Raw genomic sequence first — 17,835 nt, 5'->3', positions numbered from 1 at the left:
GACGATCGAGTTATATATATTCCTCCAAGCCAACTACAGTCGGCGTATTGATAATTGGTAACTGTATATATATGGTTGTCGTTAGCACATACCCGCATAATATCCCATATTTCCCAATCATGTTTTTAAAAATCAACAACGCTCTTTTAAAGTCGTGAGGATACGGTTATATTATTCTGCAAATATTCCTTGTTTATCCCCAAATATGCCGATAAAAGAAAACGAAAACATGAAAAGTCTTACCCTAACCTACTAAACATATCAACATATTAATTTATTTTCTCATATCATGCCAAATTAATTTATAATCAAAATCTAACACAGCAAACGTTATAGATTCAAATAAACAGCTCCACTCCGCCCTCGTGTGACGATGCACATAAATCAAAACTACGTCATGCTCCACTGGAGACCAAATTACTTCTCAAAGAAATTTAAACAAGACACAAAAATTGAGAATTTTAAAACAGCAAAGTAACAGCTGGGCCTTGGTGTTTCCACAATATTTTGATTCAAAGCATGATTACCAAGTTTTTACATATTATAAGTCACCCGTGTTTCCAATTGTGTAAACAGAGAGGGATTTTTAAGGGGTCGTTTTGGTGCGGAATAAATTAACGGAAGCACTGTTTGGTGTGGCGGATTATATTTTGCTATGATGAATTTTAAAATGATCATTTAAACTACTTTTAAATATAAGGTCTCATACGAAATCAGTATTTAATTTTACAAATGTGAGAATTTAAACACAAGTGGTGCTTGCTTGAAATCTTGGCCTGTTTTTAGTGCGTGTTTATGCATTTTATCTTGTTCGTTAGCACGGTAAATGAACAAACAGTGGTGGTTGAAACAATTGTAACAATAAAGAATTGCGGACAGCTTTAACTATTTCGTTTAACGCGTCGTCGTTTTTCTGGAAACCAAGGAGTGGCCACATTGCAAAGCATGTGAGTTAAAAAAACTCACTTACTGCTAAAAGTATTAAATCTGAACAAGCACTTAAATAACATGATTGAATCACAGTCAAGATATGTAAGAACTAGTTTTCGCGGAAATAACATGCCATTAAAAAAAGATAAAAAATAAAAACTTTTCGTCAAAAAGATTTGACAATAAAGCCACATTCGTGTCCAACTACTGTTTGACCAAAAACTATTCACAGTGGTCAATTACGTGCCCAATAATTTACTTCTTTTGAATTCTAGATAGACAGGTGCGAAATGAACAACAAACTCGACACCTGTTCGCATGTTTTCATGGCTTAGCAAGTAGCGTGATAAATACAATGATTCATGTCCACCTGTCTAAAATCCAGACTCCCCAAATACGACTTGCAACATTTTCAAATCGTGTGAATATAAATGACGTAACATCTATTTATAGTTACGTCATAAGAGCATAAATATTTTTAAATTTAAAACCGCCAAAATTTCGGCTTGTTACCCGCTTTACAAATATTGCTTCGCAAAGCAAGATGGGTTTTAAACTTTTAATTTATTGTTTTAGTTTAGTAAAGACTATTGTTGTTTTTGCCTTATGCCAGACGAAACGTCGGTAAAATAGAATATATGTTTTTACCAAAAAAGCTACGTCATTTTGAGGAACAAACATTTTAAGTCATATATATTTTTCAATGTCGCACTTTTTTGGTTTTATATTAATTCTAGGATTTTCTTATCGTGAGCAAAAACTATTATTGCCAAAATAAGACAAATTTCCCAACCTGCAAAATCCTTCTGTGCGGAATCGTGTTCGTGACGTCGATGTGTTATCATGGGCTATTCATGAAACAAATGTAAAGAAGATGCCGAGAACTGGAAACTAGTCTTGCTTCGGCAGCCGAATCTTTTTGAATCTGGATATATTTTAAGGAGCTGTTTACTTTAAACATCCCATTACGCCTGGTAGCAACAACACTAGTTGAATTTTACATATTAGCTAATTTTTAACTGGATGTATTTTTAAATATCGGTATTGTTTAACATGATATATTTTTAAATTTTTAAATTTCATTGATTAGCTTTTGTTGGTTCAAATTTTTTAAGAACCTTCTAAAACTTTTTTTATTTTATCCAAGATCTATTTTTAACGTAAAGCCTGCATTTCTTCTCACCTGCAAAGTCCTTTAGTTTCCTCTGCGTTCGTTGGAGTTGTGTTCGTGACCTCGTAAAGATTCTTGCTTCAACAAAAGGTTCCGAATCTTTTGAGACGTCTCATCTTTCCCCCCAACTTCCCGAGTTAGGGTTTACATGACGCGCAAGCACAGATTTTCGAGATCAAACTTTAAACTTAAAAATTCCGAGACTTTCAACACCCGGGCTGCACTTCCGTAATTCGAACCTGGATAACGGAAAATGCGGATTTTTATTACACAACACAACTCTTATTAATATCTTCGGTTACAATAACTATGGTTATATTCAGTTAAATAGCCAAGAATTATAATTACATAGGTAATGTTTATTTAACAAAGTAAATAGGTGGGAATTAAAAACAAATCGACTGTCGTTATAATACGTTAAAAACAGAATAACTGAAAGAGCACCATTTTAAAAGCGGGACAAGGATTTTGCAAAGAAGAGGCGTGTTCCACGGGTATTTAATCTACAATTATAAAGTTGCATATTCAAATTTAATGTAAAATAAACCGACCCTTTTAATTAGGAAACACGTCGTAAATTACCCGTGTGATTGTGCGTTTAAGTAAGGAAAGTACGCGAGCAGTTTCGTCGAAATTCCCAACTTGCGATTTGGGCTTTTACCAGGAAACGAGGGAAATGTAAAATCAAATTTACCGAGGTTTGGGTTTTCGGATCGTGCAAATCAAGTGTGTAGCATAGATTACGTTCCCCCCTTAGCACTTGAGTTGTATCGGGGTGGTGCTCGGGAAATAATAGAAAGAATGCAGAGGATAAGCCGGCAGGCATCTGTGTGCCTACTCTCAGTTACTCAAGCGACTACCTGGCAGCAACTTGTCAGGATTAAGTTTCGGGGCTTTGCACGCAAAAACGACGCAATTAAGCGCAGGTACAATAAGTCGGAAGTGAAATTGAAACTCCGTCCACAAATACGAGCAACTATGGCTAACTACTCTTGCCTGACGGGTCGGATCGAAATAAACCGGATGCGGGCAAGTGTTGGTGATTTAGAGCAAGTGGGCGCGTGTAGGCGGGCTGTATGGGAGCCACGACCCTTGGCGGTGACAAGAAATACAAGAAGGGCACCTTTCCAAATAAAATTTCAATTAAAAAGTCCAATTTTTAAATGCGTTGGTATAATATTTTTTAAGGCAGTAACAATAGATGTTCCAGAAAGTCGTCTTGTTAACTGACAAATAAACCATATAAGAAGTTGGGGTAAATGGTGCTTGTTAACATTCGCTTTTATCGTCCAATTTTGAAGCAAACAAACAATATTTACAGAATTTTAAAACCGTATCCCCACAAATCTAAAAGAGCGTAAAATATATTATGAAATATATTATGCTAACGGCAGTCATCTTACCCCACAGTATTATATGGACTCTGTTAACGTGTTTGTATCGCGTGATTCGCTAAGCCAGGTTAGAACAATTCATTTAATCTCAAAACATGGTGAGCCTCTCGCAACAGGAAGATCTACGAGTTTGGTTACGAGAGGTCGACAAGTTTCTACAGCTTTGATATAAGTTTGCAACGCTGGTGTCGGGGGGTCGTGCCGTGTAAGCCGAGTCGGGTAAAAATAACCACGACTTTTGTATCCTTCACTTGACCTCTTAAGCAAAGCATGCCGGTTTAGTGCAGGTAACCTGAATAAATCGGCGCCGTGGCACAGTAGTTAGCGTGCCTGCCGCATCGAACCCAGGAGCTATAACTTCTATAAATGTACTACCGTTTAAATTTTTACTGTAGTGAAAAAAATGTTATACAACAACAAACAAAGTTCTCGAATGATTAAAAAAAAATTTATAATTAACTTAACGCAAAATTTAGTTCTCCATTCGATTATCACCAACGACGAAGTGTATTTTAAGAGCAAACGGATGGGTGAGGTTAAAAAGTGGATAAAAACACTGGTCAAAAGCGTGGCTTACTCTACTGAATAATTGGGAGAAAGGTGTTCATTTAGAGCTTAACCTGGAAAAAGTGTTTTCTGCAACTAGTGCAGTATATCAACCCAGAGGGGTGGGTGAGAATATGGTGCGCATTTCTGGCACGTATAAATGGGTTAAACAGCTCGGTTTATCTACTACTTAAGCCTCGGATGTAACCAGAGCTTAGGGAGCGGAAACCCTCCCCAAAAATTGCTGTTGGGCCCAACTAGAGGAGGCTGGTTGCATGTGTTACGAATCGAGAGTGGCAAGGCAAGAGGAAGAGATTTGTGTTTGGTTACAACCCTCCTGCTTGAGGCCGCTCACGCCTCATTGAATTCCGCTTCCCTTGTTTGCCCATCAACATATGATCGGCTTAGGTTTAAGAGATGTTCTCACGGTGGTGTATGATATTCATTCTATCCTGATTGATTGATGTGTTGTGACTGAACCAAATATAACCACTTTTCACAAATAAATTCTAACCGTTATTATACACGAAATACTTCAGTAAATGCAGTGAAACAGGTAATAAATTATTGTTACTTTAACATCTTTAAAAAAACGATATTTTCGGAATAATTTGTCATCGTTCTACACTGTTTAAACTTCGAATGGTGTGTGTTCCCAACGAATATTCGAGCCATGTCACGCATGTAACTGAATTTAATTGCCCCCGTGCAAGGACAGCTTGTTTTAAGTATTTGTTATTTTAACACTTTTAAATTGAAATTAACGAGAATCTGTCATCGCGTGTGAAGGGTCGTGATGTGTCGTCTTCGGGATCACTGGCGCGTAATCCGCGTGCGTCAGATGCGTCACCTGATAGTAACCACTTGTAGCTTCGATGGTTGCCGGTTTGTGAAACCGATTTCGGGGTAATAGATGCACGAAGTTCAATACAAATCAACCTTGTATTCTCAACAAGAGCGAGTATAGCGTTACATTTGCACGTGCAAGTTAATGGGAAGGACAACAAGAGCGAGAACTGGGTGAAGCGACTTAAAGGAAGTGGGTAGTGTGCGAAAGGTGGCCTTTACTTGTTGCTTATTTTTCCTCGCATGACAGGGCAACGACAGTCGTTATAACACGGGTATTCTGTTCCATACACCTCATGCCCGCTTACGAGTAATAAAACTATAAAACTTTGTGGGTGATTGTTTTTCTGTGTAGCTGACAAAATAACCCGTTAGTAACCAAGGAGTAAAGGAATTTTTGCCGAAATCCCAGGTCCTGGAAAAGGACCTCACCCATTTAAAAAAGACAAAGAAAAAACTATATTACGACCACGACATAATAGTTTCAAAAACCAAAATGGCGGCTGCCCTTACAGTCACGACTTTGGGGTAATATAGGCAAAACATTGCGTAGTCTTAATGTAGCCTAAAACCTATGTTCCCCGATGTACCTCGCCGTATAGGACCCCACCCATATTTATGTATATATATAATAGAATAAAACAGCCGCGACTTACATTATGAATAGGGCGAAGCGAAATTAATTACCATTAACATTCAAGGTTCCTATCTGGACTAATAAAGAAACGCAAATGCATAAGCGGCTTGAAAGAAGAGCAACTTATATATATATATATATATATTGTATGTGTGTTGTGTATTATAGTTCAAACTTGCTTCAGGTAAAAACAACTTATTTCTGTAATTCATTTGCTGCTGTAAACTTACGCGACTCACGAAGATTTGGTTGATATTTTAGTTTGAAATATTGCAACGAAATACTAACCATTTTTAAAATTGTGGCAGAATTTCCAGCGAAAGAAAAGGAACGTTTAATGATGATTGGACCTCTGATGGCCGCTACTCCGTGTAAACTATGATTAAGTGACGGATATAGTGACTGGCCTTCCTTTACAAGTAGCAGGCCGCTTTAAGGTATCAATTTACCACTTAGCGTTACATGCAGTCACATAGCTTGTTCGTGGACTTTGGAGTTAGTCATTTGGATTGGTAAGGTGGGGAAAAGGTAACTAGCAGCCCATTTAATTTGTACAGTAGCTATCTATGAATCACATTTTAACATAGGTAACTATAATTAAAACTACGAAGCGAGGAGAATTAAAAGAAAAACGACAATCGTTAAAAACGACAAGTAATGTCTCTCAAGTAAAACCTTAACGGAAATGTTTCAAACCAAGTGGTCACTTGTGAGTCGGTCAAATTGTCAGCAATCCATATTCAGTAAAATATCTTTCCAAAATATTCATTGCCAAGTTACATACGTGGTAACTCATAAGCGCGCATGTTATAACGAGAGTTAAATTTCCACCCGACTATAAATAAGCAACACTCGCTCGTTCATACTTTCTGTCGCATGGTGGCGTGACAATGCCGCATACGACTGCGGCGGGCTACTTTTTACCCCGGTATTGGTAAAAACGTTTTCAGTTAGAGCCATAGCAAGTCATTTATTTATGAAGGATTTATATTCATATGTTAAATAAAAGCGATATTAGACTTAAAAGTTATAAACAATGTATATATTATACACTAAATTCCAAAAGAAAGGACGTTGACCACACTTATGTAATTACAACTTATGAACTACCATTCTAACATTCATAGTTGAAACTCAGCATATTTACACGCAGGTGTATATAGCTCGTAGCCAATACAGTGAACCGCCGCATGCTCTGCAATGTAGGCCGCAACGTGCAAGTTACAAGCGATCAAGTAAGGTGCTTGTTCATACCGGATGTTGTTCAACAAAATAAACGTGAAACCTTAATTTACAACATGTGTATTACACAAATATTAGTCACTGCATGACGTGATGAACACAACAATACAATATACAGCAAAGAATAAATAACTTTTTAGGTTACAACGAACAACGATTATTTGGCAACGCGTCGCCTTGTATATACAAACGTAGATAGATATTTGAATGTTCTTTGTTTACTACCAAATGGGTCAAGAAAATAGAATAAAAAAGTGTCCCATTTCCCCCCACACTACTATATATATATATGTGTGTGTGTGTGTCCTATCTTCCCCCACACTACTATATATGTATAAACGGAGATAGATATACTTAAGCTATGGTAATGTGCCAACTCTGGCCTGAATTTCAAGGTTTTCTGGCGCTAGGATCTTACCCATATAGAATACATGGACATAGATACGCTATATAATTTTACATTAACACACCTATACAGTACACTATGAATAGAAAATTGGCCATGCCATTTAGGCGAAATATATATTTTTTCATGATACAATTGGTTGGACGTAATTTTTGTCTGTTACGTTTTCGTAGCACCAGGTCCCTACAGTGTTAGGTTTTCTGTATGTATAAACAACCGCGTTTGTATCTTGATTAGGATATGTATCGGAAATTTACCAAACACTCAAATAAACCCAATGACAATAGGTATATATCTGTCGTATTAATCTCAGTTGTCTGGATTTGCAGTCAGCGTCCGTTTAAACGCAGGTCGCATTGTCTGAGCGGATATCTGTAAACTAACTATAGCAGGTGATGGAAGATTTAAATCAATTGTAACCGCGCTATAACAAATGTACGTATGGTTGCATTGTGCTTATACTGGTACGCAAACACTGCATTAAGAAACAAAGGTCGAACCATGGGTTGGGATCGTATTAACAAACTGGATCTGATTGTCAGCGGAATCCAGTGACACGTTGCTCTTATTGTTTTGAATGTGCAGCAGTCGAATGAGACGATCTCGCCGTTTCTTTGCAGGAAAATACGATCATTTTCTACGTTTGATGGACAAGATAATACAACGAGAAATGAGTCAGACTCCGCTTTCCGCGAACTAACGTCGCCATGTTGGCAAATCTTATTCGGAACATTTAAGCTGCAACATGTTCTGGGAATCTTAACAATACAACGGATGTAAATTCTATTTCGAATCGTTGCAAATACTCGCGAGTTGCGTTTAGCTGTCATCCGCTTTACGGGTTGGCGTGAGAGAGGATACGGCTTCGCTTATACACGTATTCTTTTACATTGACAAAGAATATCCTTTTGCGTTCATGTCTCACCGAACACGAGAAATAATTTCACTTCATCTTGGTGGAAATTACTGGCAGCGTTATTTTGCCCGACACAATAGAGAAGGCAGGAAATATCCATCTGCAATGTCACATACGGCTCCGTAAACGCGGTGTTTATAGTGAGAAGCATAAGCGGCTGATGCGAAAACATTTGCATAGTCTTCTCATTGTTTTACAAAACAAGTGTAGTATGCCTGGTAGTAACAATATATATACAACTTCAATATTTGCATGATGGCCTCTACATAACATATTATGACTTCTGCGATCTTAAATCATTGAATAAGTCTCAGAAACATTGGTTGGCAAAATGATAAATTACCAGATCTATGTTGTACTTAATATATATTGTGCAGAAACATATTTTAATAATTAACTTGTTCAAATTGTGCCTTGAATATTTTTACTTTGTACAGTAAAAAGAGTTATAGTTTGTCCAGTACGCAAAGACATTTTGTTTGTGGTGATACGACTACGGCGTAAAAGAAAACACTTGTGTACAGTGTATAACATAAAATGATAGCGAAGTGTGAAAGCGGAGATAAGACGTTTCCTCATTGCAGGAACCAAGCGAGCGATACAATTAACCAACAACAACTTACAATGTTGAGATAAGCGGCAAACGTCGCGTTATTTGCACTAGCAGTCGTCCCAACACTTGCGTTCAATTATTCCGCAAAGTTTTCTTAAGAATCTCACAAGAAAATCCCGGATAAGAAACTATTAAACACAAGTGGTACTTGCTTGAAATCTTGGCCTGTTTTTAGTGCGTGTTGATGCATTGTATCTTGCTCGTTAGCACGGTAAATGGACAAACAGTGGTGGCTGATAACGGGACGTCGATGTTTAACTTTCTCGCCAATCCGTTGACAGTTATTTCGCTAAGCTCATCATAATCAATTCCAACATAAAGAATAAACTAGGCCCTGGTTTCAGGACCGCAAATAACAAGATGTTGCAACACTGCAACTCGTGAACAACCTCACGAAAATAGATAGCAAGCGACTTCAACCGTTGTGAGAATTAAGCATATAAGGAAACTAATGTTGCGCAGAATGACAACCGGTAATTGAATTATATTTTCGTCTTTTACATAAGCAAGTGCCCACGCTAAGATACAGAAATAAATAATTTCTTGTAGGCTGATGTTGTTTTGGTGTAGTTTCTGTTCAGCGTCGATGTGGAATATTTAGAACTCAGGAGGCGAAGGGAAGACGTCGCTGTCTCTCGCTAAAAGAGAGAGAGAGAAAGAAAACAGAAAAAGGAGAAGGCTGTGCGTAATCTACAGTGAGCGGAAAACAGTAGGGTAGGCGATAAGTGGCAACACGAAAAAAGAGGCAGTCGTCGATTCGAGATAATTATGCGGCAGGTATATATTTGCAGGACACCCGTTGTCTCGTCATCATCACTCCCTATGCGAGCAACAGGGAGCCTCGATCGTCAACACTTTTACAGACTTGATTATTTCATTATACCAGTTGAAATATAAGCGAGAACAAGTTAGCTGCTTCAGTCAGTTGACAGATTGCAAGGAACCGAGACGAGAATTTTGCAAGTTTAAACCGAACTTTTTATATTACAGTGAAAGTGTAAAAAAATATTTATAACTAAACATATTGATTGAAATATAAATATGTCGGAATCATGTGTGTTCAGACGAAGACCGTCGACGGAAAACTTAAAATCCGACGTTAATGGAAACAATATGGCGTCCATAGGGGAAGTAAAAGGAGGCGGGGTCTCCCCCGAAAGATGGGTGGAGAGACCAACCATGTTTCATTCTCCGCAAGAAAAGAACAAGTCAAGAAAAAGCGACTTCTCTGTGAAGTCCTTGCTAGATCATAACGTTACTTCTCCCTCCGACAGCGGCTACGGTAGTGGGAGTCCAAGTCCAGACCAGAATATGATCTCGTCACCAAGCTGGAACATTGATGGTAAGCATACGAAAACAACGTTCTTACCGATAGCACCATCAAGCACCAATTGTCCACCGAAAGATATGTGTTTATCTGCTGACTTAACCCCAACTGCTATGTTTCCACTTTATTACCAAAGACTGCTGTACGCAATGAACACGCATTTTCTCGCGCGGCAATCGGCAGGGCAAATATCCACATCGCCGGCGGGGACGCAGAGCATGAAACTCCCGCCAACAGCCCTTCTTTCTTCCGATGTCCAAGCGAAGGCGAAACGAAGCGAAACATACCGACCGACTGTGCCGCAGAAACTTGAAATTAAATCTGAGCGATCAGAAAAAAAAGAATCAAAAGCAGATTACCAAAACGAAGCTTTAAACCTATCGCTTGAAAACGTTCAACTTGAAAACAAACGCGAAACAAGCCCGAAAAGCGACGAACCCGACACTTTGAAAAACAATTACAGCCAAAGGTATTTTTCAAAGTTTAGCGCAGCTTATGAAGATATGAAACACACCAAATCAGAAAACCAACACCAACTTCCATACAACACGTCACAAACCGCTACGTCAGGTATGCCGGCACCAACATTTCGACCCGACTACTACATGATGCAGATGGGGAAGTTATTATGGGAGAACGCGGTGCGGAAAGCGGCGATCGCTCCTTCAGCCAACCAAAGTAACTTCAATTCAACTTACGCGGAAAGATTACAGAAATATATGTGCGCGGTTGCAAGTGGGAGGCCAGATCTAATCAACCCGGCCATGTTTCCAATGCAAGGGCCTTTCCCAATGGGCACGCCAACACCAATGCTTGGGAATAACGCTTCAAAAAATATGAAGTCATTTGCAGGTAAATACATAGAAATATATTTATACTGCAGCCTGCACGTATATGCTTGCTTACACTACAACATATGCTGTAAAATATGCGCCGTCGTAAAATACGCGCCATCTTACCGTATTTTATACTAAAGTAACTTATGCGCAAAACGTGATTATCATATATCATCGTTTATACCAACTTATGTCAGTATAAACTACAACACATGTGCTAAAACACGCATTATCATATATATATACAACCTATGTATGCTATTTTTTAACACATGGTACGTACATATAGGATACACAAACATATGTTGATCCGTTTTAGTTCATCTTATATGCTTGTTTACAACTTATGCGAGAGAATACGTTTATAGTACTGTCGTATACACTACAACAAATACATTCGTATTTTAACACAATGTACTTTATTAAAGGTTACGAAAACAGCCGCTTGTCCGACCACCTGAAAGAGAAACAACGATGCACTGAGGCCCGTGCGCCCGTGGTGAATCGCTCCCCTTTGTTCCCCCAACATTCAACCGGTGTGAAAATACCAAATACGTCATTCCATAATTTTACTACAAATATGACCCCACCCAAAACCACCTCACCCACGAGTAGCGTAGCTTCGTCCAACAACGGGTAAGTTAGAAAACTTCTATTACTGTCGGGTGTACCGGTATAGTATATGGTATATATAACGTGTATACTGTCAAATCTTATCGTAACAAGATGGAAAGCGTTAGCGCATAATATCCCGTATTTCTTAATCGTGGTGCAACAATAAACAATCTAAAATATTCGCGAGGATTTGGTTTTATAATTCGGTAAAGTTTTCTACATAATGGAGCGAAAATAGATTAACACATAGACCATCTTACCCCCACTTACTATTACTATATATCAACACTATATTTAGTTTTCTCTTTCCCTTTGAAACAGTGACTCTAGTGGCAACATGAACTCGCGCTGCAAACGAGGTCCGAATTCTGGCTACAAGTCCCTGCCTTATCCCCTCCGCAAAGAAAACGGAAAGATTGTGTACGAATGCAACGTTTGCTATAAGAGGTTCGGACAGCTGTCCAATTTAAAAGTAAGTTCCACCAACAAAGTTACATATGTGGTAACTTGTAAGCGGCACAAGGTGTATGAAACAGAACAGCAGTGTAATAACGACTGTCGTTGCCCCGCCATGCAAGGATAAATAAGTGACATTTAATCATTTTGCTTTTATTATTTATCCAAACCTTGTTATCGTATTTTAATTGTGGATATTTTAGGTTCATCTACGAGTTCACACCGGCGAGCGTCCGTTCAAATGCGCTACTTGTTCAAAAGGCTTCACACAGTTGGCTCATCTACAGAAACACAACCTCGTACACACTGGTGAAAAACCACACGAATGTAATGTCTGTAACAAACGCTTCAGCTCGACGAGTAATCTCAAAACTCACATGAGACTCCACAACAGGTAGGAAAGCGTTCATGACATGCTGCATGTATTGATATAATTAAGCGACACTTTATAAACGATAACATTACATCCACAGTAACGAATACACATGTGCTGGGTTAAACTCAATGCTCGGTAATGTCCCATCGTCACTTCAATCTGCGCTACACTTTCATACGGGCCAATCACCGTCGCTGAGGAGATGGTATTAAGTTACAAACGCGAACTCGGCGTTGTAGCTTCTGCTGGAGTAACTTAAATTGGGAAACAACGCCCTTTGATATTAAGTATGGCTGCCAAGGCAAAGACAACAGAAAATTGGCAATAAAAAAAACATAAAAACACGTCAGAAGTAGCTCTCTAAAAGTTCCTGTATTATTCTTGTTAATTTCGTTATATTTCCGCCATTATTTTAGCGCACCGAGGCAAACTATCACTGTTAACTTTCAAGTGCCTGGGCGCTGATATTATTGCCAATATATGAACGAATCGACAAAAACACTTTCTTACGATTCATAGTTTACTTATATATTGAGAAGTGTGCCTTCTGTTTAATATTTCGATTGATATCTATTATGTTTTAACCGTATCTAAACAGACGCTTCTATTGTTATTTAGTCTTATATTTTATGTATTCACTGTTGTATGCTGGTAATCTTTGCTAGAAGTGCAAATTAAAGCAGGAAAACAACAACTGTGTAAACGTATCGCTTGGTTACCAGACAGCGCTATAAGCAATATATAGTAGGGGAGGGGGGAACGGGACACCTTTTGCCTATAATATCCAAATATTCTGACCGTGTTTAAAACATTTAACAACGGCCTATGCGAGTCGTGAGGGTACGGTTTTACAACTCTGTGAATGTTTTTGTTTACTACTAAGTGGGACGAGAAAATAGAATAAAAATGTGTCCCATCTTTCCCCACTCATACCAATACCTAATTAAATAATTTACAAAACGTGAAGCTTTTGACAGTAATGAAATCTTAATATTAGTATGTGTTGTTGGCATATGGAGTAATGTTATTACGTTTATGGTGACTATAGCGACTATTAGAATGAATGTTCTTCCTTGCGAGTTTATTCAAATCGCTTGCACGTTTGAAAACATATATTCATATGGGTTCCAACTAGCGAGAGTGCCCCGCTGCTCCTAACGCCTCCTACAGCTATGTTGTTGGGCGTTTTAAGTTAAGCCTTATGGAGATCACTCCTGTCGCTAAGAAAGTGAGAGGAAAGTAGTTTTACACAGGAAAGCAAGCCCGCGTTAAATCCGAATGCAGTTGTTAGGGCGCTGTGGACGAATCAATTCTCGTGTTATACTCAATGAAAACAACGCCTTATAGAACTACCTTTGATGTTCAACACGTTACAAGTACCCGGACGTTTCTAATAATGGTGAAAGCGGTTGCTACAATTAAAACTATCCAGTGTTTCCGTTTATAAAAACGGCTACAAAATACATTCCGAAACATAGGCAAAAAGCGCCTAAATTTACTGATTTGCAAAACTGAGTCAAACTTAAACTTTAGATTTTGTCGCGCGCAATTTTTCATCATATATATAAACATTGGAACTGTAATTTTGTTAATTGATGCCTTATTTTAAAGCGGCATCACTCGTATGAGTTTTATGTAATGTAGTGTCAGACAAGTGTTGTCTTTGTGCACACTTATCGCTTGGTGAGAATCTGTATTATTAACAACTTAATCGTAGCAACGGCAGCAGGTGTTTCGTCTGGGCTGGAACAACGGAAGGATTAATTAACTCCATATTGTATTAAGTGATGAAAAATAAACAAAGTAGCAAACTTATACAACAAGCCTCAAATGAAAAAGCAGGGTTTGGCTGCAAAAGGAATCGAGTTTCAAACTAAAATTAAACCGTTTTCACGCTGCGCCACTTCTTCGAAAATTCAGGGACGCCAAGTCTCGGGCTGGAGAACGCTTTCTTGCGAGGCGTCAACGCTTTCCGTCGTCCTGCCACCAATCTTAGGTCGTATAACTTTATTGCGAAAAACTGTCACTTGGCAGCAACTTTATTTACCGTGGACGAATGTACTTCGGAAAACCCGCGTTTGAACTAAAGCAAAATCGCTGAAACAATCAGCAATAGCCTATTAGTGACGTGTGCGGCATCGGGTTGTATAATAGGGGAGTTTGATTGACAAGCGTGATGTCTAACACGTTTGCGTAAACGGGCATTATTGAGATTCTCCTTAACCAGTCGAGTTAAACAAGAAAACTCGGTACCGTGCCCCGGCCTTTCCAATCGGGTTGACAGTTTTGATAAACGGCTTGAAGTAGTTGTTCTAAAATCGGCTTGTTTCTGTTGCAACACCCGTAGATGGTTGTTCGCTGTCAATTATACCGAAAACCTACAAGCAGCTGGCAATACGGGTGAGATAGAACACACACACGAGGCTTATTGAACCTAAGGGCAGAGTTTATTACAATACAGGAGTTATTGAATCGTAACGGAAAGTGCAAACAATATAAAACCTACGCGAAAACCAACTTCCTTACACAGCACGTGCCATCTTTACCACGTGGCCGACACTCGTGTGAGGATACTGTAGGTTCCAGGTAAAACACACAAGGTGTACGGGCGCACGCTCTTACTAAGACAACGCGAACAGCAAACCCGTTAGTTTATGCGTTGCGTCTACGTTTAAAGTTAAAACGTCCACTTGAACTAAACATTGCATTTTTATTTATATTATCCAAATGTTTTATAACACTTTCTGTTAAGTCCCATCTCTTCGCTCTAGTATTACACTTGGTATTGTAACACGGGATGCAAGTACAGTATCTTATTTGACGTTGCGCTATTAAGTTTCAATGGAAAAACCTGACGCAAAAGTGTTTGTTTTAATTAAATAAACCTCAATAGAAATCTACGCTCTATTGTGAGTTTCGCAGTCACGGTTTTATTTTACACTTTTACTCAAGTCTTTTAACGACTGTCGTTTTGCTGTCAACTCCCTTTCGCCGTTGTTTTATTAATTTAACTTTGCTACTGTATTTAAATGGCTAAATAAAATTTAAGATACGGTATTTACACCCACAAACTTATATTACATAAAGGTACACAACCTTAAGCTACGTGTACGTGCACATAGTACAGTTCTGGCGTTGTATACCACAATCATTCGTCAAATGTATTACATATATACTTGGTATATATACTACATATAACAACATGTGATTATAATACGTAATGTGGCAACACACCTCTTATGGGTAAAATGAATTAAACGTAAACCACCAAAACCGAAAGTCTCTCGTATTATGGAAAATATTTCAAGAGTCGTCTTACGCTTATCATTATCAAACAATTTCCGCAAAACGCCCCCTTTCCCTAAATTGTTCATTGCAATATGCGAGAAGCAGCAATTAACTTATTGACGTGATTAATGGGAGCGAGACAAACCGAAACTTAATTGGACGGCGAGGTTAAACGATGTGTACGCTCCCCCTTTTCTAACTTATATTGGCGTAGTTTAATACATTTTATAGTAATTTGATTGGCCCTGAAACAATTCGTAAACCACAAATATGTGTACAGCACGGCATGGTCAAATGTATAGTTTAAAATAAAATCCGTGTTTTTAGCACCGATGTCGATTGGTACGACAACAACTTCGTGTTTTTTTGCACCGAGGTTACACTTGGCTATAACTACAGCGTGGCACAAAGTAGAATGCTCATATCCAGCAACGTGGAAGTGTCGAAGAGCGAAAGAGCGTCCCGGTCCACCGTGGGAGCACTATTTCCTATTTCGAGGAGCGTTGCCTGCAAAGCTTGCAATAGCGTTGAGTTTCAAGGAATACTGGAAACCAAACGAACCATGGCTTGTGTTGGTTGTTCCTTCATTTCTATTTACAACTACAACAGAAAGTAAACAAGAGGGTAGGCTAATGTGGTTGCCCACCGCTGTTGTGTTAAAACAGCGCTCTGTAACCCATGCTATAATGTTCATGAATTAATGAATGAATGTAACTTATTTATCCTTGAGTGGCGCGGCAATGATGGTTGCAATAACACGATTAAAGCCAAAGCGGATACAACATTGTTAAGTTTAAAAACAACGCTTTATAACTGGAGCTACAATGTTTATGAATGATAGAATAAATAAATGCAACTTATTTATCCTCGAGTGGCGGGGCAACGATAGTCATTATAACACGAGCGTTCTGTTTCATACACTTCGTTCTCACAATTTAGGCAACCCATTTGGGAACACTGGGTTTGAGCAATTGCCTTTTAGTTCCCGATACTGTTTTGTATATAAGTCATATAATATTGTGGTTGGAAATGCTTTTTAAAATATAGAACAAGTAAACAACATACATAGCCCTATTTCTGATACCGAAACTGCCACGTCGTTTCTAAGATAAATTTAGACCACTCTGACACCCACAATGATGTGTTTTATGTCGCTGCCGACATACTTAGGCGTGTGTTATAAAACGAAAATAACTTGAGCGGAAAGCAGCATGCCGCCCAAGCATCTATTTTTACATGAAATAAACAACCTACTTCGTCTTAAACAAGCAAGGCACACATTTATCATAAGCTGTATTAGTTCCGTATGAAGGTGGTGACGAAACGCACCTGGTAGATGTATCCATCTATATTTAAGTTGCGAACAACGCTGTAAGCAAATGTACTGTTATTGATTTTTCTTACAGGGTATAACCACTGTCGTGTTCCGAAATTATGGAGTTTGTGTAGAAAACATGAGATTACTTTCACGAGTCTCTTTATATATTTTATAAGAAATAAAAAGCAAAATGGAAGTCGTTAAAACACGTGATGGAAAATGCCACTAAAAAAACTTTAAATTACGGAATAAGATAATTGAATTATTTTCACAACGGTTCAATCCGCAAATGAAGAAAGTTTAAACGTCGTCATCGGAACTGCGTTACAAGTGCATCTCAATTCAAATTATTTTATATAAATTCAAGTATTGAAATTCGTAACGTCTTTGATATTTGCCCATTATTGCAGCCTTGTAACTATATCATGAACTGTAACGTGTTTAAAACTTTGCAGCTAACACAGAAAGATCATACGACGCACTATTAGCGGCATCCTGCAACAAATATAACTACATAGCATCGTCTGGTGGGAAAAAAAGCAACTTCGCGCATGCATAGGTCATGTGAAAGTGCAACACGTTGAGCACTTGAATATACTTCATATAACTATAAAAGTAAACCAGTAGTGCAAAGGATAATTGTGCAAAAACGCTTTGGTTTAGTATCCACGCTTTTCGATTAGGAACTTAATAGTCTTTAACGTAGCGTCGTTTTGTAGCTAATTCCCTTCTCCTAATATTAAATGTATTATGGGGTGCGGAAAGATAGTGCATGCTTTCACGCGCTTTTATCGTGCCGTTTGATAGTAAAGAAAGAACATTTACAGAATTATAGATCCGTGTCCTCATGACTCCAAAAGCGCGTTGTTATTTGCTATAAACACGATTGTGAAGTATTGGGATATTATGTGCTTACGT

The 17,835-nt window shown here is 38.4% G+C and overlaps 1 protein-coding gene across 1 annotated transcript; it reads left to right on the top strand.

The window, feature by feature from the left end:
- Window positions 1–9,696: 9,696 nt before the first annotated feature.
- Window positions 9,697–12,625, top strand: zf(c2h2)-46 (zinc finger protein (C2H2)-46). The gene is made up of 5 exons (NM_001128889.1): window positions 9,697–10,880; window positions 11,293–11,500; window positions 11,801–11,951; window positions 12,139–12,329; window positions 12,409–12,625. The coding sequence occupies exons 1-5, from the start codon at window positions 9,743–9,745 to the stop codon at window positions 12,521–12,523; spliced, it is 1,803 nt and encodes a 600-aa protein (NP_001122361.1). The 5' UTR covers window positions 9,697–9,742; the 3' UTR covers window positions 12,524–12,625.
- Window positions 12,626–17,835: the final 5,210 nt, after the last annotated feature.

This window comes from Ciona intestinalis, chromosome 12 (genome assembly GCF_000224145.3).
Source record: "Ciona intestinalis chromosome 12, KH, whole genome shotgun sequence".
NCBI classification, from domain to species: Eukaryota; Metazoa; Chordata; class Ascidiacea; order Phlebobranchia; family Cionidae; genus Ciona; species Ciona intestinalis.
Note: the sequence above shows the minus strand (reverse complement) of the source record. Positions and strands in the feature narration are given on the sequence as shown.